This window comes from Lynx rufus, unplaced genomic scaffold, assembly GCF_022079265.1.
Source record: "Lynx rufus isolate CCGP_SWC_20201006 ecotype Redwood Valley unplaced genomic scaffold, mLynRuf1.p SCAF_4, whole genome shotgun sequence".
Taxonomy (NCBI): Eukaryota; Metazoa; Chordata; class Mammalia; order Carnivora; family Felidae; genus Lynx; species Lynx rufus.
This window is the reverse complement of record NW_025814856.1, coordinates 9,884,898-9,912,467: the sequence shown is the minus strand read 5'-3', so window position 1 is coordinate 9,912,467 and position 27,570 is coordinate 9,884,898. Positions and strand designations below refer to the sequence as shown.

General features: G+C 40.6%; 2 protein-coding genes across 3 annotated transcripts; both read right to left on the bottom strand.

Annotated features, from left to right (window-relative positions):
• Window positions 1-506: 506 nt before the first annotated feature.
• LOC124524855 (olfactory receptor 7A17-like) lies at window positions 507-27,570 on the bottom strand. 2 transcript variants are annotated; one of them, XM_047097279.1, is made up of 3 exons: window positions 27,413-27,570; window positions 1,315-1,778; window positions 904-998 (listed from the first exon to the last, which is right to left on the bottom strand). In XM_047097279.1, exons 1-3 carry the CDS (start codon window positions 27,417-27,419, stop codon window positions 981-983), a joined length of 489 nt encoding a protein of 162 aa, XP_046953235.1. In that variant the 5' UTR covers window positions 27,420-27,570; the 3' UTR covers window positions 904-980. The 2 variants fall into 2 exon arrangements, with proteins under 2 accessions (XP_046953234.1, XP_046953235.1); XM_047097278.1 differs by having other exon boundaries at window positions 507-1,778.
• LOC124524857 (olfactory receptor 7A10-like) lies at window positions 21,597-22,602 on the bottom strand. The gene has a single exon (XM_047097280.1). It carries the CDS (start codon window positions 22,588-22,590, stop codon window positions 21,622-21,624), a length of 969 nt encoding a protein of 322 aa, XP_046953236.1. The 5' UTR covers window positions 22,591-22,602; the 3' UTR covers window positions 21,597-21,621.

Sequence of the window (27,570 nt, the reverse complement as noted above, 5' to 3'; positions counted from 1 at the left end):
ATTATGGTAGGAACTGACAAGGGATATATCCTGAGGATGGTCCCGCCTATCAAAACATTAGAAGAAAGCCAGTAATGCCTGCCAAGGGGAATCACGTAGATCAGTGACAAAGTAATTGAAGAATCATGGGTTGTGATTTCTATTTTTACCTTCAATGAACTTCTGTTTTCAACTGTGTTGAAGAAAATTAGATCTTGGAAACTAAATATGAGTTGTTATAGAGTTAATTTCATGTTGGTTCCAGTTCCAGATATGACCTTTTCCTAGAGTGGTTAACATAAACCTTCATACTTGGTATGACTTTGGTATAACAAATTTCCTTTTTCCTAAAGCAGATACTCTAAGGGGGTAGATGCCTTCCCCTGGCAGGAATAACAGCATACCCTCATTCCTTTGCCTTTTCCTGTCATTTAATATGCACCCAATTTCCTTTATTAAATATTTTATGGCAGGGGTGTGTGGGTGGCTCAGTCAGTTAAGTGTCCAACTCTTGATTTGGTTCAGGTCAAGATCTTACAAATTGTGGCACTGAGCCCCACTTCAGGCTCTGTGCTGATAGGATAGACGTGGCTTGGGATATTCCTTCAACCCCTATGTCCCTCCACACCCATTCCTGCTCTCTTTCTCAAAATAAATAAATAAACACTAAAAATGACAGAAGAAATAGTTGCTCGTAATGTATGAAAAACTTCTATCAATCAAATGGTGTAAAAAGATAAACTGCAGTTTGTCAATCTATGAACTGATACAAATATCATGATGTAGGTTTTCTAGGGTTTGGAGCCCTGTTACTCAAGTCTTTATCCTGAAACAAAGAATCTTATATGCTGAGAACGTCCCTCTGCTAAAGGGCTTTCCCAGGGCTTGCTTGATGTCTCTGTTCCTCAGGCCATAGATGAAGGGGTTCAGCATGGGCGTCACCACCGTGTACATGACTGAGGCTATGGCACTTGTCCTGGAGTTTTGTGCAGCAGCAGAACTCAGATACACCCCAAGGCCTGTAGCATAGAACAAAGAGACCACTGAGAGGTGAGACCCACACGTGGAAAATGCTTTATACTTGCCCCTCACTGATGAAATTCTCAAAATGGAAGTGACAATTCTAGAGTAGGAGGAGAGGATGCCAGTGAGTGGAACAACACCCAGAAGTCCACTTGACAAATACATTACCAGGTCATTGAGGAACCTATCAGAGCAAGCAAGTTGGATCACCTGATTAAGTTCACAGAAAAAGTGAAGGATTTCCAGCTTTGTGCAAAAAGAGAGTCGCAAAATCAGCAAGTCATGTAATAGAGAGTTAAAAATACTCAATACCCAGGATCCCAGGAGCAGGATGCCACAGAACTTGGGGTTCATGATGACCATGTAGTGCAATGGGTGACAGATGGCCACGAACCGGTCATAGGCCATCACTGTCAAGAGGAGGTTGTCGATTCCTGCAAAAAGCATGAAAAAGTACATCTGGCTGAGGCAGCCTTCATAGGTGATCACTTTGCTCTGCGTCTGGATGTTCACCAGCATTTTGGGGACTATAGTGGAGGTGAAACAGATGTCTGAAAAGGACAGGTTGGAGAGGAAGAAGTACATGGGCGTGTGGAGGCGGGAGTCTGTGATAATGGCCAGGATCATGAGCAGGTTCCCAGTGAAGGTGACCAGGTACATGGACAGGAACGGCCAAAAGAGCAGTGACTGCAGCTCCCCCTCGTCTGAGAGCCCCAAGAGGATAAACTCTGTAACACGGGTTTGATTTCTTCCTTCCATGTGTCTGGTGAAAACAGCTGGAACAGAGACAAGAGCATTGTAAAGGCACAGGCAGTGATCACAGAATTGAAAGAAATGTTGTGTTTTCAACATACTTCCCTCATTAATTATTATACATTCCCTACCATTCTTGAATAGGTACCAGAAAATTTCAGAGAATCTGAATGTTCCATGTTTTCCATGAGTCTGAAACTGTTTGCAATTCTTGTTCTGAATCAAAACAATTATTCAAAGCAATGTTCTTCTCCATAAATTTCCTGAGACCTTTTTTTTTTGACCCAACAAAATTTCAAATTATACTGTGACAAGTGTTGTTGAAAGCATAGCAAAAAGTAGTGATGTGTGTTTTACCTTAACAAGACTGAGTCTAAGATGTGTGTGTCTCACAGGGAGGAATAGAATATTAATAAAGTAATAAATGACGTTTCAAGTGGTGGTTACAACTAACAGGTAAAATAATTCAGGGCCACGTTGTCCTAAGTGGAAGGGAAACCTGCCTTTGTATCATGTGCGATCAGGAGCTTCTGAGCTGGAAAACTAAGAAATATATGAACCGTGCAGATATCTTTGAACAAAACACTTAAGGCAGAGAAATCGCATGTGAAAAGAACTTGAATCAAGAGCTCACATGAAAGCATCAGGCAACATCAAAGAGAATGTTGTGAGAAGAGCAGGTAACACAACAGGAGTAGGAGTTGGATGCAAATAACAGAGAGAAGAGCTCAAAGCCTTCTGCATCTGTGGAAACATTCTAAGGCAATGGACACCACAGTTCACCATCATTTTTATATGTATATATTATATATGATGTCTGTCTACAACAGGATACATTTTATGTAATGTATACAAATGGAACATAATTCATTCCTGCATAATTCTCTGTCTTTCTCTCTACCTTTACTCTGGGTCCAGTTGGTCTAATTTCTGCATTTTCTATTGCATAAGACAGCTTCATCTTTCTATAAATGCTTTATGGGTGTGTACTTCACTAATAAATTTTCTTTGCACTACACACACATACACACACACACACACACACACACACGAGTGTGGGTAGGGAGAGAGACAGAGTTCTCCATTATTGTGGTACCGTATACTCTTGTAGCTGAAGCACATCTTTTTAGAAAGCAGAGGACAGGCTACACCATAAGTCAAAGAGCTGCTTTCTCCTAGGAGAATTGCATTTTGTAATGTAGGCATTCCAATGTACTGGTCATGGCTAAAGACCACTAGAACCACACAGAATTAAAAGAATTAACATCAGTCTTTCTCAAAGTCTTCAAAGGGAAATATTTCGTACTTTATTCTATCAGGTCAGCATTGCACTGATACCAAAGCCATGAAAAGCCATTGGAAGAAAATAAGACTACAGAGCAATATTCCCATGAAATATTGATGAGAACTTATTTAAGCATAGCAGGCTTTTGATCATAGTGTAGAAAAGGATTTTGCATCAAGGCCAAGTGGGATTTATACTTGGAAGGCAAGGATGGTTTAATTAATAACTCTCCTTCAGTGTAGTACAACACGTTAACAGAATGAAGGGCAAAAGCACATGATTATATCAACTAATGGTAAATAAAATGGTACAAAGTGGAGTGCTCCTTAATAGTAACAGCATTCAAAAACTAAGAATGGAAGGAAGCTCCCACAACACAAAATAGGCCATATGAAAACCCACATCTAAAATCATTCTCAATAGTGAAACACTGAGAGCGACCCCTAAGATAAGGCAAGACGAGCATGTTTGTTTTCATACCTTTTACGCAACGTGGCATTGCCACGTGGCATTGCCTGTTCCAGACAGAGCAGCTAGCCAGAAAAAGAAAAAAGAAAAGAAAGAAAAGAAGGAAATAAAAGGCATCAAAATCAGAATGAAAGAAGTAATATGATTCCTCTTCACAAAAGGTGGTGTTACTAAAAAAAGACATTAAAAACAAGAAAAACTGTTAGAGTAATAAAAGAATTCAGTAAAGTTGCGGAATATAAGTCAATGCAAACATAAAACTCAGGGGGCCGATGGAATCCTAGAATGGAGTGCACCAAGTGAAAATAAACAATCTAACTGTATTACAATTGCATGACACATTCTCAGTGAAACAAAAAATGTGAAGCAAAAAAATGTGAAGAAAGGCAAGATCTGGGAAAAGAGAAGAGTGTAAAACTGGACTTGAAAGAAATTGCACACAGGTGCTGCACCATACTTGTTTTTTTTTAACATATGAAATTTATTGTCAGATTGGTTTCCATACAACACCCAGTGCTCATCCCCAAAGGTGCCCTCCTCAATACCCATCACCCACCCTCCCCTCCCTCCCACCCCCCATCAACCCTCAGTTTGTTCTCAGTTTTTAAGAGTCTCTTATGCTTTGGCTCTCTCCCACTCTAACCTCTTTTTTTTTCCTTCCCCTCCCTCATGGGTCTCCAGCACCATACTTGTTAAAGTGTATCCAGAAGTTATTGTTAGCAATGCTGATACTCCTGCACATGTGAACTGAAATTGAACATATAAGGAAATGGATAGTAAATGGTGGGAATGAGGTATCACATTTGTTGTGTCATTTTACATGTAAGCAAGGTGGTGTAGCTCTTATGATCCTTTGGTGATAAATTAGTTTTGGAGCCATCAGTATGAACTTGCTTCAGCTTATATAAAAATACAGAGGGTTACATATAGACACATGTATGGATGTCTGCATATACACAGAGTAGTAAACACTCATGTGTCTTTGCCAGGTCAGTTGAGGGGATATAGAGACCCTGGTAGCAACAAGCACAGCAGGTACCAATCTCTTGAATCTCATTCCATGATCCAACAAAATAAAACAGGGCTCCTTGCAGAAATTACTGATTGGAGAGCTCTGGAGGAAAGTACAGTAAGCTGAAGGTGAAGCTGAAGCATCTTTTCCTGTAAGACAGTAATGAAATGCTACCCCCAAAAAGCCAAGAATGATGGAGACATGCCAAAGGGACATATCAGTAACTGAAGGAGCTCTCCATTGCCACAGCTGAAACCATTTGAGCAACAACATAAAGTAGTATTGGGTTATAACACAGAGTATATAATGTAAATAATTGAAAAAAATATGGAGGACACAATCTCGAGTGTAGAAGAAAACCAATGATTTACAGAAATATTCTACACTTAAGGAGGTGTGCAATAACTACCACTACTTAAAGATTTACAGAAATATTCTACACTTAAGGAGGTGTGCAATAACTACCACTACTTAAAGATGGGGTTGTGCGTAGAAATTTCCTACAGGATGGAAAGAAAGGGGAAAGACAAATCTGACAAATCCCGTGTCAGCCAGGACATTGATATCAACACCAATGAGAAATAGTCATGTTGATAATGTGTACCCTTGATGTCAGGAAATGAACATGCCTCTTTCTCTCTCTAGTATTCTTGTCCAACATCCACGTCCCAGTCTTCTCATGAAAAGAAAGAATAATAAGGCAAGTCCAAAAGACTTATGGAATGCCTGACCAGTACTCTTAGCACTATCAATTGCTTCAAGAACAAAGGAAGACTGAGGAAAAAGTCACTGCATGTGGAAGGTCAACAGATAGGACGATTAAAAGTAACATGTGTAAGAGAGAAGATGTGTTCATAACAGGAGAAACTGGAAAGGAGCTTATGAGAACCGTCTGAAAAATCACAGCAAGTTTGTTTTGTAAATGTACCACTGTTCAAATACGAAAGCCGATTAAAGTTAAAATTATTATTGACTAAAAAATCTTTGGAAACACCGTGTTCTGAGATTGTCCCAAAGAGTCTGGTAGGTGCCCTGTATGACCAGTGTCACTGCTGTCAGTAACTCTTCCCATCAGTAACATTAAATAATCATACCACGTACAGTTTTTGAAATTTTTCAATGAAATAATGACTATACAGTATCTGCATTGTTTCTAGTAAACATTTAAGAATGAATGAAAAAATTCATCTGAATTTCTGGATTCACGATTTCCACCCCTCCGAGACCCATTCTGTGCCTGGTGCTGTTTCTATCCCTCAATAACACTCTCCCACTCTGAATGCAGCAATAGTTTCTTCCTCACAATAACCTGGGTCGTTTTTCCATAGACAAGACCTTGTCATAGCTGTCCCCTGACATAAAAACGGCACTTACACTTCATAATTTCAGATTTCAATTTCGACCTTCTAGCCAAAATGTAAGATTGTCTCTTAATCTGACTATTGCCTATCCAGCCAGGTTCATTTGGGTTCATTTTGCAGACCTGCTCCTGACTGTTGGTTAGACAGTAAGGAGTATTTCTAATTCCAGCAGCACAACTCCCACTCTACTTAATCTCTAAATTTCCTTCTCTGTTCTTTCTTCCTGGGCTTCTCACATCCCTTGTCTCCATGAAAAATCCCCAACACCCATTTAAGGCTCAGCACCTATAAGCTTCTACGCAAAGCCTTCACTGACTCCTGTGAAAGAGTGGTCTTTCATGAAAACAATTACAAATAAAATAAAGAGACAACATTAGGGGGAGGACATGTGTTATGGAGGAGACAGATCAGGGAGAGATGGTCTAGTGTGTCCAGCGTTGCCCTCCAGAATCAAAGCCTTAATGGGCAGGACTTGGCATCAAAATTCTCCTTAACTTATTGTCCCTGTTGATGTCCCCAAAGTAACTACAGATACAAGGGGTCCCTCCCACCATAACACATTTATGCAGTCCTTCTAAAGATGCCCTGACTCACCCAGATGTTAGCACAGAACAGCGGGAGATCAATGACCCAGTCTCTCCCATGGATGAGTGATGTGGTTGGAAGTTATGTCCCCAGGAAGGGAAGAGACATGGCCCCACTCGTGAAGGCTCTAGAACACGGCTATGTGCTCATATCATCAGAGATTACAGGAGTCGGCTTCCCGGGTGCGGCAAAGGCATTTTCAATTTCTGTACCTGCCGGGAATAAACTCCCATGAGTCTCATTAAAGAAATAATCTTTTGTCTCTCTTTCCCTTATGAGCCTAGGGTCTCTGGAGCTAGGAGAGAAAAACAGAATGCAAACTCATCCCAGTGTTGGAACACAGCCTGGAATTCCCTGAATGTCTCTTATGCCATTAAACTCTCTTATCTCAAGAGGAGATCCACTGTCTTTAGACATTCTCGCCAATAAGTCAGAGCACCCCGTCATAAGTATACAATTCTTTACTCAGAAATTCTGTGTTCCTTGACTCTTTTCTTTCTCCCATCTGTACACATTCTGTTGGCTCACAATCATGGAACTCCCAGCCTCCACATTGTCTCTCCTTTTCTCCTACTTCTCCTTTCTCCTTCATTGTGGGCAATGTCTGTTTAATATCACTCAACCATTTGCTTCCTTAAGCATCTTACTAACACTTCATTAGCAGTTGCTTTACACTAGGCACTAAACTGCATCCTGGGAAGGATGAAAGTTGTAAGAAATGGTCTCTTCTCTTGAGGAGCTCACAGTCTCAACAGAGTGAGAAAAAAAGATAAATGAATGTGCTAAGTTGAAGAGGCACTGACACCTGATGAAGAGAATACCAACATAGTCACCTCTTCCAGAAGAGATGGGTGAAGGCTGCACAAACAAGCCACTAATTGTCCCGAGTCTTCATGTGGGTGAAGGTGGTAAGGGCACTCCAAGATGAAATCTGGCAGCCAATGAGGGAAATACTTCACACTTGCTACCAACAATCAGAAGGAAAGAATGACAATTCAAAAATTACCCTGAGCCTTTAGACAGCATTCAGAGAGCAGAGATGCTGATATTTTGGCTCTCAGCTTGACACGTATTTAGGAAAATATCTGCAAGTCAGTGCAGATCTCATGACGGGATGTCCAGGACCAAGCTCTCCCTGTGAAAAACTCATCCTGCAACAATGTTAGGCAGAGACTGTTGCTACTACAATACCCTAAGAAAAGTGTAGATGGAAAAATAGGGAATCAATGAACCCCATTGAAGAGCAAAAAAGTAATAAACATTATGTAAGTTTGCGACTTGGAAGGACCTAGAGGGTATGGTGCTCAGGGAAATGAGTCCGTCAGAGAAAGACAAACACCATTTGATTTCACTCCTGTGTGGAATGTAAGAAACAAAACAAATGAACAAACACCGAAAAAAGAAGAAACAAAAAACCAGACTTTTAACACGGAGAACAAACTGGTGGTTGTCAGAGAAAAGGTGGCTATGGTTGGGTGAGATAGATAAAGGGAATTAAGGGTACACTTATCCCCATGAGCACTGAGCAGTATATAGAATTGCTGATGCATTACATTGTGCATCTGAAATTCATATAACTCTGTCTGTAAAGTATACTTCAACAAAAATAATGGTTGGGTAAGGAGGAAAATATAATACTCAGAGGAGTTACCACATTTTAATTTTTTTTTTTTTAAATTTTTTTCAATGTTTTTTATTTATTTTTGGGACAGAGAGAGACAGAGCATGAACGGGGGAGGGGCAGAGAGAGAGGGAGACACAGAACTGGAAACAGGCTCCAGGCTCTGAGCCATCAGCCCAGAGCCCGACGCGGGGCTCGAACTCATGGACCGCGAGATCGTGACCTGGCTGAAGTCGGACGCTTAACCGACTGCGCCACCCAGGCGCCCCACCACATTTTAATTTTTAAATGACCAGCTTTCACAACAACAAGAAAAATAGATATATAACTCAATGAAATAGGAGGGAGCCCAGAAATAAATCCTCATACATACTACTAAATGACTTTTGACAAGACTGCAGCATATTTCAATGGTATATAGGCAGTCCTTTGAAGCAAATGCGATGGAAAACTGGATATCCACGTGCAAAATGAGGAAGGTGACCCTTCTTTCCACATCTACAAACATGACTCCAAATGGATCACAGATCTAAACATAAGATCTTGAGAAACTTGACAGAAGACCATGGGGGAGGGGAAGGGGAAAAGAAGTTACAGAAAGGGAGGGAGGCAAACCATAAGAGACCTGGATACTGAGAATGGACTGAGGGTTGATGGGGGGTAGGGGAGAGGGGAAAGTGGGTGATGGGCATTGAGGAGGGCACTTGGATGAGAACTGGGTGTTGTATGGAAACCAATCTGACAATAAATTATATTAAAAAAATAAAAAATAAGATATAAAACTGTAAATAAACACTTAGAAGAAAACATACAGATACATCTTTGTGACTCTGGATTTGACAAAGATTTCTTGGATATAACACCAAAGACACAGGCAGCTAGAGAAACAATTACATCAGCAAAATCGAAAGATTTGTGCATGAAGGGCACTATTTCCAAATGAAAAGGCAACCGCAAAATGGAGAAACTATTGCTGAATCACACACCTGATAAAAGATTAATATCCAAACTGTGTACAGAATTTCAAGAATTCTTGAAAAAAGAAACCCAACTCAATTTTAAAAAGGTGGCGCTGGGGCAAATTGGTATCTCAGTCGGTTGAACATCTGCACTAGATTTGGGCTTGGATCATGACCCAGGATTCTTGGATCGAGCCCTGTGTCAGGCTCTGTGCTGTGCATGGAGCCTGCTTGGGATTCTCTCTCTCCCTCGCCCCTCTATCCCACTTACATGCTCTCTCTCTTTAAACTTTTTTTTTAAGGCAACACTTATTTAAATACCTGTTAGTTAACACACAGTGTCATATTAGTTTCAGGTGTACAATACAGTGAATCAATACTTCCATAATACAAACTTTTACAATATATATTTTAAAAAAATACTGCCCATGAGGATGTGGAGAAAGGGGAACCTCTTGCACTGATGGTGGGAATGCAAACTGCTGCAGCCACTGTGGAAAACGGTATGAAGATTCCTCAAAAAGTGAAAAATAGAAGGCATTTGTTGCTTCACCGTCATAAAGAATGAAATCTTGCCATTTGAAATGACATGGATAGAACTAGCATGTATTGTGCCACGCAAAATAAGTCAGAGAAAGACAAATTTCATATGATATCATTTATATGTGGAATTTAAGAAACAGAACAGACAAACAGGGAAAGGGAGAGAAAACTAATATGAGATAAAAACATAGACAGCAGCAAACCATAAGAGACTCTTAACCACAGAGAACAAAGTGAGAGTTGCTGGAAGAGAGGTGGATGGGGGAGAGACTAGATGGGTAATGGGCATTAAGGGAGGCACTTGTTGCAATGAGCACCGTGTATTCTATGCAGACAACAAATCACTAAATTCTACTCCAGAAACTAATAGTGTACTCTATGGTAACTAACTTGAACTTAAATAAAATCTTGGAAGAAAAAAAACAGAGGTACCCTACAATCCAGTAATCACACTACTGGGTCATTACCCCCCAAAATACAAAACACTCATTCAAAGGGATAAATGCACTTCTATGTTTTTAGCACTATCACTTACAGTAGCCAAATAATGGAAGCAGCCTACGTGTCCATTGATAAGATGAATGGATAAGAATCTGGTATAGATGTACAATGGAATACTACTCACCCATAAAAATGAATGATGTCTTCCCATTTGCAACAACTTGGATGGAGTCAGTGAGTATAACGTTGAGCAAAATAAGTCAGGTAGAGAAAGACAAATACCACATGACCTCACTCATATGCGGAACTTAAGAAACAAAACAAATGAGTACAAGAGGAAAAGAGAGAGAGGAGAAGCTTATGGTTACCAGAGGGGAAAGGAGGAGATGGGGGAAATAGGTGATGGGGATCAAGCAGTGCATTTGCTGTGATGAGCACTGGGTGTTTCATGGAGGTGTTGAAGCACTACCTTATACACCTGAAACTGATATTACACTGTATGTTAACTACATAGGAATTAAAACTTTTAAATAAATTTTTAAAAAAGTAAAACTAATGGGGAGCCTGGTTGCTTCTGTCGGTTAAATGTCTGACTCTTGGTTTCAGCTCGGCCATGATCTCACAGTTTGTGAGTTCGAGCCCCACTTCTGGCTCTGCACTGACTGCATGGAGCCTGCTTGGGATTCTCTCTCTCCCTCTCTCTCTCTCTGCCGCTCCCCTCCTCATGCTCGTGCGATCTCTCTCTCTCTCTCTCTCTCTCTCTCTCTCTCTCTCTCTTTCTCTCAGAATAAACAAAGTTAAAAAATAAAAAATACATTTATAAAAAAACTAAAACTAATTTTGAAAAACAAAAAAAGGCAATGGACTCAAGAATTTATAGCAATGGCTACTTAGCACATGAAAGATGCACAACATGACTAATCACTACAGAAATGCAAATAAAAACCATAGCGTGATACCACGCCACACACACTAGGATGGCTGTTGTAAAACCAAAACAGAAAATGAGTGTTGGTGAGGAGGTGAAGAAACTGGAACTCCGTTGTGCTTTGCTGATGAGAATAAAATGTAGAATTATCATTCGATGCAGTAATTTTCCTTCTGTTTATATACCCACTTAAACACCCCAAAAGAATGCAAAGCAGGGAGCAAAACACATATTTCTACACCAGTTTTCATAACAGATTATTCACAGTAATGAAAATGTGGAGACAACCCAAATGTCCATCAACAAACTCACAGATAAACGAAGTGTCGTGAACGCAGACAGTGGGACAGCATTCAGCCTTTACAATGAACGGAATTCTGGCATAGTCTACAACATGGGTGAAACTCTCGAACACAAGGCTAAGTGTCAGAAGCCAGAAACAAAAGGACCAGTTTCACACAATGACATCTACGTGAGGTATCTAGAGTACTCGGTTTTAGAGAGAGAAGGTAGGATGGTGGGAGACAGGGGCTGGGCTAAGGGGCAATGCGGATATAGTATTTCAAGGGCACAAAGGCTCAGTTTGAGACAATGAGAAAGTTCTGGAGATTGATAGAGGTGGTGGTTGCTCAACAGAGAGAAAATACTTAATGCCACATAAGTATATCTCAAAGTGTTCAAAATAATAAATTTTATATAGACTTTACCCTAACAAAAAAGAATTTTAAAAGAGTGACATGTTCTAAAAGAATTTCAGGGGTGCCTGGTGGTTCAGTTGGTTAGGCATCTGACTCTAGATTTCGGCTCAGGTCATGATCTGACCTGAGGCCAGGTTCCTGAGTTCAAGCCCCACATTGGGCTCTTCACTGGCAGTATGGAGCCTGCTTAGGATTTTCTCACTCTCCCTCTTTCTATCCCAATCCAGCTACTTCTTTCTTTCTCTCAAAGTAAATGAATAAACTTAAAAAAAAAAAAAAGAATTTCAGTGCCATAAATAGCTTAATATGACGTAGAGGAAGGAATCCAAAATACAAGGAGACAGGGGCATCGTGATATGTTTATCTTGTGTGATTCAACGTCTCAACCCCAAAGTATACCAAAACTGAGGTTTCAGACGACATAAAATTCATAAGGCCATTGAAAACTACCTTGGGAAGCGCCTAAAGTCTTCCCTCACAAGCTCTACAGAGCTTGCCCTCCATATGACAGACTTACCATGGACATGCTGAAACTGAAATGCCTTTGTCCTGGGGCGCCTGGGTGGCGCAGTCGGTTAGGCGTCCGACTTCAGCCAGGTCACGATCTCGCGGTCCGGGAGTTCGAGCCCCGCGTCGGGCTCTGGGCTGATGGCTCAGAGCCTGGAGCCTGTTTCCGATTCTGTGTCTCCCTCTCTCTCTGCCCCTCCCCCGTTCATGCTCTGTCTCTCTCTGTCCCAAAAATAAATAAACGTTGGAAAAAAAAAAATTTAAAAAAAAAAAGAAATGCCTTTGTCCTGACTTCAGCCCCTCCTTAACTGCCAGAGGCCATGTCAGCAGTCCAACACCATTTGAGGTATGTTATTCATAGTGCATGTAAGAGTTAATCATTTTCATCCAAATTGGTGAGGCCACAGGGATTTTTAGAAATGACAAATTCATCAGGGTGTCTCCAAGAGACAAAATTGATGGCAGCTCACCAAGGGCACATCTGATTTGTGTAACTAAAAAAAAAAAAAAATCCACCTCTAATAATCATGAAGACAAGATTGACCTGAGTCACCACAATAAGGGGTCATAATCTCTATCAGTCCTGAGACTGTTCACTGACCCAGATCCTCAATTGATGGGACCATTTACACCTGATGGAAGGCTGTAAAATGACAACAAATGTTTTACATTTTCCTCCAAACACAACCCAAAGGCTCTGAGATGATGGCGCTGGCTAGCTTATAATGGTTCGTGGGGACTGTGGTCTGAACCAAAACTGGCACCTTGATATTGGGCAAGATGAGAGCAACTATACCATGGAAATTGGCAAATGCTATAAAGAAGCTTTCTTCTTATTCCTTTGTTTTTATTTTCTGCCTTTCTTCTTGCTTTCCCTGTTTCTTTTTGTCTGTGCATTTGAGATATCATTCCATGAACATTTATCTGCATACTAGTGTTTGAAAAGACCTGTGAACTTTCAGCTGGAAAACTGTGAATCAGGTAATAGGGAATTACCATTATTGCCTACAATCCAAGTAGGGGACTCTGGGGTCAGGTGATAAGGAGACATTTGTCTTACTCTGTCTCCCACAGCACAGGTTAGGTCCATAAGTGTATCCTGATCTCACTGCTAATTCCTGGGGTGCAACATTAGAAAAGATGGAGGTGGCAATGGGCAGAGTAGCCTTATTGTGCATGAGGTCTGTGAAGAGCCTATTACGGTAGGAGGTGCTGAGGGAAATCACAAGACAGTGCTGCCGCCTACCAAATATTAAGAGAAAAATAATAATGCATCCCTGGGAGAATCACCAAGGTTGACACCATCAAGGCCTGAAACAGCAGGAGCTGCAATTTCTGTTACCTTCACACTTAATTTATGGTTAGGACTGTGTGAGGGGAAACTACAGATTGCATACTGAATGTGGATTATTGTAAACTAATTGCACAGGGTTCCCGGTGGCTCTGCTCTTATAGATATGATCACTTGCTGAGGTGAATTGGCATAAAACCCTGGAAACTCATCTATAAATTCTTGTATGTTCAATGATTTTCCTCCAAAAGCAGATACTCTAACAGGTACCTGTTTTCAACCCACAGAAGAAGCATTTCACATTTACTCCCTGTCTCCTCCTATCACATTTTAAGTATTCAATTTGCTATATTATTTATATGTTTCTAAAAATACATGAAATGGGAGCCCCTGGGGGTCTCAGGTGGTTGAGTGTCCATCTTTGGTTCAGGTCATGATCTCCCAATTCCTGGGTTCATGCCAAGCATCAGGCTCTGTGCACACGGCTCAGAGCCTAGAGCCTGCTTCTGATTCTATGTCTCCCTCTGTCTCTGGCCTTCCTCTCTCTCTGTCTCTCCCTCTCTCTCTCTCTCAAAAAATGAATAAACATTAATTTTTTTTAATCCATGCCATAGAATTTAATGAGAGGTCTAAACAGTTTTAAAGAAGTACAGAAGACTGCAAAGGAAACAATCAACAAAACTAAAAGGCAACCGATGGAATGGGAAAAGATGTTTGAAAACGATATATCAGACAAAGGGCTAGTATCCACAATCTATAAAGAACTCACCAAACTCCACACCTGAAAAACAATCCAGTGAAGAAATGGGCAGAAAACATGAATAGACACTTTTCTAAAGAAGATATCCAGGGGCGCCTGGGTGGCGCAGTCAGTTAAGCGTCCGACTTCAGCCAGGTCACGATCTCGCGGTCCGTGAGTTCGAGCCCCGCGTCGGGCTCTGGGCTGATGGCTCAGAGCCTGGAGCCTGTTTCCGATTCTGTGTCTCCCTCTCTCTCTGCCCCTCCCCCGTTCATGCTCTGTCTCTCTCTGTCCCAAAAATAAATAAACGTTGAAAAAAAAATGTTTTTAAAAAATAAAAAAATAGGGGCGCCTGGGTGGCGCAGTCGGTGAAGCGTCCGACTTCAGCCAGGTCACGATCTCACGGTCCGTGAGTTCGAGCCCCACATCAGGCTCTGGGCTGATGGCTCGGAGCCTGGAGCCTGTTTCCGATTCTGTGTCTCCCTCTCTCTCTGCCCCTCCCCCATTCATGCTCTGTCTCTCTCTGTCCCAAAAATAAATAAACGTTGAAAAAAAAAATTTAAAAAAAAAAATAAAAAAAAAAATAAAATAAAATAAAAAAATAAAAAAAAAAAAGAAGATATCCAGATGGCCAACAGGCACATGAAAAGATGCTCAACGTCACTCCTCATCAGGGAAATACAAATTAAAACCACACTGAGATATCACCTCATGCCAGTCAGAGTGGCCAAAATGAACAAATCAGGAGACTATAGATGCTGGAGAGGATGTGGAGAAACGGGAACCCTCTTGCACTGTTGGTGGGAACGCAAATTGGTGCAGCCACTCTGGAAAACAGTGTGGAGGTCCCTCAAAAAATTAAAAATAGACCTACCCTATGACCCAGCAATAGCACTGCTAGGAATTTACCCAAGGGATCCAGGAGTGCTGATGCATAGGGGCACTTGTACCCCAATGTTTAGAGCAGTACTTTCAACAATGGCCAAATTATGGAAAGAGCTTAAATGTCCATCAACTGACAAATGGATAAAGAAATTGTGGTTTATATACATAATGGAATCCTACTTGGCAGTGAGAAAGAATGAAATATGGCCTTTTGTAGCAATGTGGATGGAACTGGAGAGTGTGATGCTAAGTGAAACAAGTCGTACAGAGAAAGACAGATACCTTATGTTTTCACTCTTATGTGGATCCTGAGAAACTTAACAGAAGACTATGGGGGAGGAGAAGGGAAAAAAAAGAAAAAGTTAGAGAGGGAGGGAGGCAAACCATCAGAGACTCTTAAAAACTGAGAACAAACTGAGGGTTGATGGGGGGTGGGAGGGAGGGAAGGGTGGGTGATGGGTATTGAGGAGGGCACCTTTTGGGATGAGCACTGGGTGTTGTATGGAAACCAATAAATTTTGGTTTAAATTTTAACAATAAATTTTATAATAAATAAATAAATAAATAAATAAATAAATAAATAAATAAATTTACATTCAAATTAGTTAGCATATAGTGCAACAATGATTTCAGGAGTAGATTCCTTAGTGCCCCTTAAAAAAATGTATTTTAAAAAAAGACTCTGAAATACAGAGAACATATTGGTGGTTCCCAGAAGGAAGGGGGTGGGGTGGGTGGATGAGATAGATAAAAGAGATTAATGGGTGCCTGGGTGGTTCAGTTGGTTGAACGACTGCCTCTTGATTTCAGCTCAGGTCATGATTCCAGGGTCATGGGTTACAGCCCTGCGTTGGGCCCCGCACAGAGGGTGCAGCCCGCTTAAGATTCTCTCTCTCTCTCTGTCTCTCTCTCTCTCTCTCTGTCTCTCTCTCTCTCTCTTTCTTCCCCTCTCTCCCTCCCTCTCCTTCTGCCCCTCTCTCCATCTTGTGCTCTCTCTGTCTCTGAAATAAAAATGTTTTTAAACAATACTTAAAAAGATAAAGGGATTGGGGCGCCTGGGTGGCGCAGTCGGTTAAGCGTCCGACTTCAGCCAGGTCACGATCTCGGGGTCCGGGAGTTCGAGCCCCACATCAGGCTCTGGGCGGATGGCTTGGAGCCTGGAGCCTGTTTCCGATTCTGTGTCTCCCTGTCTCTCTGCCCCTCCCCCGTTCATGCTCTGTCTCTCTCTGTCCCAAAAATAAATAAAAATGTTGAAAAAAAATTAAAAAAAAAAAAGATAAAGGGATTAAGAGTACACTTATCTCCATAAGTATTGAACAATGTATAAATTGTTGAAGTTATTCATTGTACACCTCAAATTAATATAACACTGTATGTAAACTATACTTCAATAAAAATAATGCCTGGAGAAGGGGGGAGATATATGATTTTCATAGTTACCACATTATATTTTTTTAAATTTTTAAAAAAATGTTTACTCATCTTTGAGATGAGAGAGAGCACGCACAAGGCGGGGGAGAGAAAGAAAAAGAGGGGGACACAGAATCTGAAGCAGGCTCCAGGCTCTGAGTTGTCAGCACAGAGCCTGATGCAGGGCTTGAACTCACATACTGTGAGACATGACCTGAGCTCAAGTTGGACACTTAACTGACTGAACCACTCAGGCACCACCCACATTATATTTTTAAATGATCAGTTTTCATTGTTAAGAACAAAAACAAGTATAACTCAACTGTAATAACAACAGAAATATAACTAAGTGCAATAGGAGGGAGCCCAGAAAAAAACTCTCATACATACAACTGAATGATTTTTGAGAAGAGTTCCAGGAAAGTTCAAAGATAAATGTACAGTCTTTCTAAGAAATCATGATGGGGCACCTGGGTGGCTTAGTCAGCTGAGCGTCCAACTCAGATTTTGGCTCAGGTCATGATTCCAGTGTGGTGGGATCAATCCCTGCATTGGGCTCTGCACTGAGTGTGGAGACTGATAAATAGTCTTTCTCTCTCTCCCTCTACCCCTCTCCCCAGCTCACACTCTCTCACTCTATAAACACACACATACATACATACATACATACATACATACATAAAATGGTGGTGGGAAACCTAGATATCCACATACAAGAAAATAAATAAATAAAAGATGAAAGTGTCCTTTTCATCTTCCATCTACAAACATGACTGCAAATGGACCTCATACCTAACCATAGGGAATAAAACTGTAATTTGGCTATTGTTGTTAGCACTGCTATAAACACTGGGGTGCATGTGCCCCTTAGAAGCAGCATTTTTGTATCTTTTGGATACATACCCAGTCATGCAACTGCTGGGTCATATAGTAGTTCTATTTAAAAGAGGTGGTATTATATATACAATGGAATACTACTCCGTCACCAAAAAGTATGAAATCTTGTCATTTGCAGCAATGTGAATGAAACTGGGGTATATCCTGCTAAGTGAAATAAGTCCATCAGAAAAAGACAAATACCATATGATTTCACTCATATGTGGGATTTAAGAAACACAACAGATGAACATAGGAGAAGGGAAGGAAAAATAAGATAAAAACAGAGAGGGAGACAAACTATAAGAGACTCCTATATACAGAGAATAAACTGAGGGTTGCTGGAGGGGAGGTGGGTGGGAAGATGGGCTAAATGGTGACGGATATTAAGTAGGACACTGGTTGGGTGTTATATGTAAGTGATGAATCCCTAGGTTCTACTCCTGAAACCGATATTACACTGTATGTTAACTTACTTGAATTTACATAAATAATTTTAAATAATAAAAAAAAGAAATAAAACTGTAACCCCTTAGAAGAAAACACAGAGAGAGATGCACCTCCATGACACTGTATTTGACAAAGGTTTCCTGAATATAACACCAAAGACACAGGCAACTAGAGAAAAAATTACTTCAGCAAAATAAAAAAAAATATTTGGACATTGAAGGGCACTATTCCCCAAGTGAAAAAGGCAGCCCACAAAATGGAGAAAGGACTGGAAAATCACACACCTGATAATAGGTTAATATCCAAAATATGTAAAGAATTCCAAAACTTCGGGGCGCCTGGGTGGCTCAGTTGGTTGAGCATCGGACTTTGGCTCAGGTCATGATCTCTCAGTGCGTGAGTTTGAGCCTCGCATTGGGCTGTGTGCTGAACAGCTCGGAGCCTGGAGCCTGCTTCAGATTCTGTGTCTCCCTCTCTCTCTGACCCTCCCCTGTTCATGCTCTGTCCCTCTCTGTCTCAAAAATAAACATTAAAAAAAGAAAACAAAAACAATGTATTCAAGAATTTCAAAAATTCAACAGCAAAACAACTCAGTTAAAAAACAGGCAGTGTCATTAGACATTTCTCCAGAGAAGATATAGGAATGACTAATTCTCTCATGAAAGATGTGCAACATAACTAATCATTAGGGAAGTGCAAACCAAAACCATAATGCATAGATACCAACTCACACACACTAGTATGGCTATTGTAAAAATTAAATCAGAAAATAAGTGTTGGTGAGATTGTGGAGAAATTGGAGACTAAAAAGGGGCACAGCTGCTGGAGGAAACAGTGTGCTAGTTCCTCAGAAATGTAAACGTGGAATTATCATTTGATCCAGTAGATTCACTTCTGGTTATGTACCTACTTATATGCCCCAAAAGACTAAAGCAGTGACTAGAAAAGATTTTTTGTATAACACTTTTCATAACAGATTTATTTACAGTAGCCAAAATGTGGAGACAGCCCAAATGTCCATCAACAAACTCACAGATGAACAAAATGTGGTGAATACATACAGTGGAATATCATTCAGGCTTTAATATGAATAGAATTCTGGCATAGGCTACAACATGGGTGAAGCAAACATTATGCTAAGTGAAAGGAAGGATATAAAAGAATCCATATTAAACAATAACATCTACATAAGGAACCTTTAGTATTCAGTTTTAGAGAAAGAGGTAGCATGGTGGGAGACAGGGACTGGAAAAAGGGGCAATGGGGAGTTAGTATTTCAAGTGGATAAAGATTCAGTTTGAGATGATGAGAAAGTTCTGGAGACGGATCGAGGGGGTGATTGCACAACAGTGAAAAAGTACTTAAGGCCACTTAAGTTTATTTCAAAATGTTTAAAATAACAAATTTCATATATTTTTTACCCTGACAAAAAAGGAACTAAAAGAGTGACATATTCTAAAAGAATTTCAGTGCCATAAAGAGCTTGATGATGTAGAGGAAGGAATCCAAAGTACAAGGAGACAAGAGTGTTGTGATGGGTTTATCTTGTGTGATTCTACCCTATGAGACCCCAACACCCCGTTCAACCACAAAGTACACCCAAAATAAGAGTTTGGAGAATATAAAATTCATAAAGCATTGAGAAACACCTTGGCGAGGGATGTAATGTCTTCCTTGACAAGCTCTACAGAGCTTCTCCCCAATATGACAGACTTACCATGGACATGCTGAAATTGAAATGCCTTTGTCCTGAGTTCAGCCCCTGCCCCCTCCACTGAATTGCCAGAGGCCATGTCAACAGTCTGAAACCACCCAGGGTATAGTATTATAGTGCATATAAGAGTTAATCATTCTCATCAGCATTGGTTGAGCCACAGAGATTTCTGGAACTGGCATTTTCATCAAGGTGTCTCCATGAAACAAAATGATGGGCGGCTTACTAAGGGTTCATCCAAGTTGTGTAGCTATGAAAAACAAGGAAAACAAAAACAACAACCAAAACACCTACCTCTAATAATCATGAAGAAAAGATTGACCTGAGTCACCACAATGAAGGGTCATAATCTCTACTTGCCTCTCAGACCTGAGACTGTTCACTGACTCAGATCCTCAGTTGATGGAACCAATTACCCCTGAGTGAAGAATGTAAAATAGCAACAAATGCTTTACATTTTCCACCAAACCCAACCCAAAGACTCTAAGGTAATGGTGGTAGCCAACTTATAATGGTTCATGGGGACTGTGGTCTGAACCAAAATTGGTAGTTTGATATTGGGCAAGATGAGAGTAATTTCACCACGGAAACTGGCAAATGCTATAAGTAAGCTCTCTTCTTTATTCTATTTTTCTCATTTTCTTTCTTTCTTCTTGCTTTCCTTGTTTCTTCTTCTCTTTGCTTTTGAGTGAGAGCCTCTTAAACATTTCTCTGAATATTAGTCCTTAAAGGGACCTGTGGACTTTTACCTGGAAAACTGTGAATCAGGTAATAGGAAATTACCATTATGGCCAACCATCAAACTGGTGGCTTCTGGGGTAAGGTGATAAGGAGACATTCATCTTACTCTGTCTCACACAACACAGGCTAGAACCATAAGTATATCCTGCTATCAATGCCTAAATTCTGGGATGCATCATTAGAAAAGACAGAGGTAAGGGCACCTGAGTATTTCAGTTGGTTAAGCATCTGACTTCAGCTCAGGTCATGATCTGACAATTTGTGGGTTCAAGCCCCACGTCAGGCTCTGTGCTGACAGCTCAGAGCCTGGAGCCTGCTTCAGATTCTGTGCTTCCCTCTCTCTCTGCCCATCCCTCTGCCCCCACCCCCATGCTCTGTCTGTCTGAAAAATAAATAAAAACATTAAAAAAAATTTTTTAAAGAAAAGACAGAGGTGGCAATAGGCAGACTATCCATATTGTTGTTGGGATCTGTTAAGGGCTTATCATAGTTTGGAGGTGCTGAGGGAAATCAGAAGATAGGGTTGCTACCTACCAAAATATTAAAAGAAAAGTAATAGTACATGCCTGGGATAAGCACAAACAATGACACCATCAATGCCTGAAAAACCAGGAGTTGTCATTTCTATTAACTTCACATGTAATTAATGTTTTGAAGTGTGCAAGGGGAAAGTAGATATTGCACAGTGAATGTGGATTATTGTTAACGAATCACACAGGATTCCAGGGGCCTCTGCTCTTGCAGATGTGAGCTCTTTCCAAGGTGGATTGACAGAAACCCCAGGAACCTGGTATATAACCTCTGATATGTTCAATGATTTTACTGTCAAAGCAGATACTCTACCAGACAGCTGCTTTCATCTCAGAGAGGAAGGATTCCACATTTACTCCACTGGCTTATCCTATCACATCATAAGTACTCAATTTCCTATATCCTCTATTTATTGCTGAAAATCCATTCAATGGAATTTAATGAGAAGTCTAAACAGTTTAAAAGAAATACAGAAGAGGAGCACCTGGGTGGCTCAGGAACTTAGCATCAACTTTTGATATCAGCTCAACTTATGATATGAACTCATCAGTTGTGAGATCACACCCCACATCAGACTCTGCACTGATTGCAAGGAGCCTGTTTAGGATTCTCCCTCTCCCTCTCTCTGCCCCTCCCTGCCCTCTCTCTCTCTCAAAATAAATAAACTTCAACAAGAAAAGAGATACAGAAGAAATGGTGGCTCCTAATGTATGAAAAACACAAACCAACCCAAACTGTATAAAGACAAACTGCAGATTGTCAGCCTATGAACTGACACAAATATCATGATCTAGGTTTTCTAGGGTTTGGAGCCCTGTTACTCAAGTCTTTATCCTGAAACAAAGTATCCTATATGCAGAGAATGTCTCTCGGCTAAAGAGCCTTCTCAGAGCTTGCTTGATGTCTCTGTTCCTCAGACCATAGATGAAGGGGTTCAACATGGGTGTCACCACTGTGAACATCACTGAGGCTATGGCACTTGCTCTGGAGTTTTGTGAAGCAGCAAAACTAAGATAAACCCCAAGGCTTGTACCATAGAACAAAGAGACCACTGCAAGATGAGACCCACATGTGGAAAATGCTTTATACTTGCCCATTGCTGATGAAATTCTCAAAATGGAAGTTACAATTCTAGAGTAAGAGAACAGGATACCAGTGAGTGGAACAACACCCAGAAGTCCACTTGTGAGATAGATCATCAGGTCATTGAGGAAGGTATCAGAGCAAGCCAGTTGGATCACCTGAATAAGTTCACAGAAAAAGTGAAGGATTTCCAGATCTGTGCAAAAAGAGAGTCGCAAAATCATCAAGTCATGTAATAGAGAGGTAAGAACACTCAATATCCAGGGAACCAGAAGCAGGATGCTGCAGAATTTGGGGTTCATGATGACCATGTAGTGCAATGGGTGACAGATGGCCACAAACCGGTCATAGGCCATCACTGTCAAGAGGAAGTTGTCTAATCCTCCAAAAAGCATGAAAAAGTACATCTGGCTGAGGCAACCTTTATAGGAGATCGCTTTGCTCTGCGTCTGGATGTTCAGCAGCATCTTTGGGACGGTGGTGGAGGTGAAACAGATGTCTGAAAAGGACAGGTTGGAGAGGAAGAAGTACATGGGCATGTGGAGGCGGGAGTCTGTGATAATGGCCAGGATCATGAGCAGGTTCCCAGTGAAGGTGACCAGGTACATGGACAGGAACGGCCAAAAGAGCAGAGACTGCTGTTCCCCCTGGTCTGAGAGTCCCAGGAGGATAAACTCTGTAACATGAGTTTGATTTCTTCCTTCCATGTAACTGATGAAAACAGCTGGAACAGAGACAAGAGCATTGTAAAGGCACAGGCAGTGATCACAGAATTGAAAGAAATGCTGCAGTTTGTGTTTCCAACGTGTTTCATTAGTTAATTCTTAAACATTACCTACGATCTAGAAAATTTAGCAGAAAATTTCAGGGAATCCCAATGTTCCATGTTTTCCATGAGGCTGAAACTGATTCACAATCCTTGTCCTGAATCAAAACATTTATCCAAAGCAATGTTCTCCTCCATAAATTTCCTGAGACTTTTTTTATTCACCCAACAAATATTTTAACCTATTATTTCGTTGGCAAGATTTTTTGAAAGCACTGAAAAAATTAGTGATGTGCATTTAACCTTAACAAGACTGAGTTTAAGATGTGTGTGTGTGTCAGAGGAAGCAAATATTACTAAATGAAGAATGATGTTTCAAGTGGTGGTTACAACCAGTAAGTAAAACAATGCCACACTAGAAATCCTAAATGAAGGGGAAACTTGCCATTGTATCATATCTGATGAGGGGCTTCAAAGCTGAAAAACTGAGGGCAGTGGATATATGAATCATGCAGATAACTTTGAGGAAACCAATTAAGGCAGAGAAAAAGCCTGTGCAAGGACCCTAAGGCAAGACCCAAACCCATCAGGCAACATCAAAGAGAAAGCTGTGAGCAGAGCAGGTAACACAACAGGAGCAGGGGTGGGGTGTAAGATAAGAAAGAGAGGAGCTCAAAGCCTCCTGCATCTGTGGAAACGTCCTAAGGGAGTGGACACTACAGTCCATTGTTGTTTTTATACCTATATGTTATATATGATGTCTGCTACCACGGAATAAATACAACATAACTCATTCCTCCATAATTCTCTCACATTCCTCCATAATTCTCTCACATTCCTCCATAATTCTCTCACATTCTCTCACTCTTACTGTCAGTCTTCAGTTGGTCTAAATTATGCATTTTTTAATTTCATAAAACAGTTTCAGCTTGCTTCAAATGTTTTTCATGTGTGTATATTCACTGATAACATCTCTATTCCCTATACACACACACACACACACACACACACACACACACAGTGCAGGTAGGAAGAGAGGCAGAGAGAGAGTTTTCCATCATTGTGGTACTGTGTACTCTTGTGGCTGAAGCACAGCTGTTTTAGAAAGCAGGGGACAGGATACACCATGAGTCAAGAGCTTATTTTTCCTAAGAGAATTGCATTTTGCAATGTAGGTGTGCCAATCGAGTCGTCATGGCTTAGAATCACAAAAACCACACAGAAATAGAAGAATTAACACCAAACTTTCTCAAACTCTTACAAAAATTCAAAGGTTAAAACGTCCTCCTTTATTCCAAGAGGCCAACATTGCACTAATACTGACCAAATAAAGACATTGCAAGAAAAGAAAAGTACACAACAATATTCCCAACAAATACTGATGTGACAATCTTTTACTAAATACTACCAAACAGAACATAGCAGCCTTTTGTTCATGGTGTACAAAAGGATAATGCATCATGACCAAGTGGGATTTATTCCTGGAATGCAAGGATGGTTTTACTTACGAAAATTTGTCAGTGTGATACACCACATTAACAGAATGAAGGATAAAAGTGCATGCTTATGTCCACTGATGCAGAAAAATAGACAAAATTGGACCTTCTTTCATAATAACAACATTCAAGAAGCTAAGAACAAAAGGAAACTTCTTCAACATGATATAGATCATATGTGAAAGCCCACTTCTAACATCATTCTCAATAGTGAAAGGCTAAGAGTGACCTCTAAGATCAAAACAAGACAAGCATGTCTGCCTTATACCTTCTATGTAACATGGCATTGAAAGTTCCAGACAGAGAAATTAGCTGAGAGAGAGAGAGAGAGAGAGAAGAAAGAAAGAACAAAAGAAAGAAAGAAAGAAAGAAAGAAAGAAAGAAAGAAAGAAAAAGGAAGGAAGGAAGGAAGGAAGGAAGGAAGGAAGGAGAAGGAGAAGAAGAAGAAGAAAAAGAAAGAAAGAAAGAAAGAAAGAAAGAAAGAGGAAGGGGAAGAAGAAGAAAAGAAAGAAAGAAAGAAAGAAAGAAAGAAAGAAAGAAAGAAAGAAAGAAAAGAAAAAGTGGAAGGAGGGATGAGAGAGAAAATGAAATAAAAGTCATTAAAATTAGAAAGGAAGAATATGATTTCTGTTCACAAAGATGATCATATTTATTTATATTTTTATTATTTATTTATTTTTGAGAGACAGTGCATGCAGAGGAGGGAAGGGGGAAAGGGGGAAGGAGGAGCACAGAGAGAGAGACAGAGACAGAGACAGAGACAGCAACAGTGACAGACACAGAGCATCTGAAGCCATCTGTGAAGCGACAACAGAGAACATACAGGATTAAACTCATGAACCAGGAGATCATCACCTGAGCCTATGTCAGATGCCTAACCAATTGAGCCACCCAGGCATCCCATAAAGGTGATCTTATTTAAAAAGAAATAAGATATCAGGGCACCTGGGTGGCTCAAGTGGCAGTCAGTTAAGCATGGTTCTTGGTTACAGCTACGTCAGGATCTTATGGTTGGTGAGACTGAACCCCATGTCCCACTACCCTGGCAGCACAAAGCCTGCCTGGGATTTTCTCTCTCTACCACTCCCTGCCCTTTCCCCACTTGTGCACTCTCTCTTCCTCTCCTTCTCTATCAAGATATAGATAGACAGATAGACAGTAGATAGATAAATGTAAAAATAAACTAATAGGATATCAGTAAAAACAAATAAACCTGTTAGGCTGATACACATATTCAGCAAATTTGCAGAATACAAATCAGCACACAGACACAATTTACATGGCAGAGCGAATCCCAGCATGGAATGCACCATGTGAAAAACAAACAAACAAACAAATAACTGTATTACAATTGTACAAGACAATCTCAGTGAAGCAGGTAGGCAAAAAAAAGTGCAGAAATATGTGATTTGGAATATGAGTGGATTCTGAAATTTGGAGATGAAAGAAATTGCACAGAAGCACTGCTCCATACTTAATAAAATGTATCCCAGAGGGTATTGTTAACAATACTGATACTTCTGCGCATGTGCACTGTAATTGAACATAGAAGGAAACAGAGAGCAAATGATGGGAATAAGGTAATCACATTTGTTGTGGGACTTTACACGGAAGCAAGAGGCTAGTATGATCCTTGTGATAATAGAGTTGATGTCATCAGCATGAACTTGCTTCTATCTTAACATAGATACAGAGGCTTATGTATAGATACCTCTATGGATGTCTGCGTATACACAGAGTAGTAAACATTTATATGTTTCCTTGCTGGGTCAGCTCAGGGGATATAGAGAACCTGGTAGCAGCAAGCACACCTGGAACCCATGTCTTGGTTTTAACCCATGTCCCAATAAAATGAAACCGGGCTCCTTGCAGAAATGACTGCTTCTAGGGCTCAGGAGGGAAACACAAGAAGCTGAAGCATCATCTTCTGTAAGAGAGTAATGAAATACTACACTCCCTTTAAAAATCCAGGAATCATGGGGGCACCTGGGTGGCTCACTTGGTTGAGCGTCAGACTTCGGCTCAGGGCAAGATCTCACAGTTCGTGGTCCGAGCCCCGCATCAGGCTCTGTGCTGACCGCTTGCTCAGAGCTTGGAACCTACTTCAGATTCTGTGTCTCCTTCTCTCTCTGCCCCTCCCCCGCTCATGCTTTGTCTCATTCTGTCTCTCAAAAATAAATAAATGTAAAAAAAAAATTTTTTTAAGCTAGGAATGATAAGGACATGCCAGAGAGACATATCAGCTCACTGAAGGAGCCCCCCATTGCCAAAGCTGGACCAATTTGAGCAACAAAATAAAGTAGTATTGGGCTATGACCCAGAGTATATACTACGTATCAAGGAGTGCACACCAAAATAAATAATTAAGGAATAAAGAGAAGAAACTATCTCAAGTGCAGAAGAATGACAATGATTTAAGAAGATAGTCTACTCTCAGAGAGGTGGAGAACTCTCACTACTTAGGATAGAAAAGTCCCTAATTAGCGTAGGATGTAAGGAAAGGGGAAAGACTAACCACAGTGGAAAAATTGGGCAAACCCCGTGCCAGCCAGGACATCAATATCAACACCAATGAGAATTAGTCATGTTGACAGTGGGTACCCTTGATGTCACGAGATGAACATGGAAGTTTCCCTCTCTGGTCTTCCAGTCCAATATCCACAGTCCTAGTCTACTCATGGACAAAAGAAGAAGGCCAGTCCAAAAGAAGATTATTTTATGAAACTCCTGACCATTACTCCTCACAACTATGAATTGCTTCAACAACAAAGGAAGCCTGAGAAAAAGTCACTGCGTGTGGAAGCTCAGCAGATATGACGATTAAATGTAACAGGTGTAAGAGAGAGGATGTGTTCATAACTTCAGAAACTGAGAGTGGAGCTTATGACCACCCTCTGAACTAACACAGCACGTTTTGTTTGTTTGTTTGTTTGTTTGTTTGTTTGTTTTGCAAAGGTACAACTGTTCAAAAATCAAGTTTATTAAAAATTAAAATTATTAATGACTAGCAAAATCTCTGGAAACATTGAGCTCTGAGCATGTCCCCAGGCTCTGTTATTTGCTGTGGATAAAGCAGTAACACTGCTTTCACTTTCCGTCAGTAAAATAAAATAATGATGCCACACACATAGTTTTTGAAAATTTTCAATTAAATGATGACTGTAAGAGGTCTAGCAGAGTTTCTAGTAAACATTTAAGAATGAATAAAAAACTTCATCTGAGTTTCTGTATCCACGATTTCCACCCCCTCAGAGACCCATTCCTTACCTCCCATCTCGTGTTCATGGTACTATTTCCATCACTCACACTCTAAGCACAGCAGTAGAGTTTTCCTTACAATAACCTGGGTCACTTTTCCATCAAGAAGACCTGTTCATAGCTGTCCCTGACATAAAACCGGCACATACTCTTCACTAATTTCAGAA

Coding starts and splice junctions, on each gene's coding strand:
- LOC124524857 (XM_047097280.1), bottom strand. CDS start 22,590: ATGGAAGGAAGAAATCAAACTCATGTTACAGAGTTTATCCTCCTGGGA.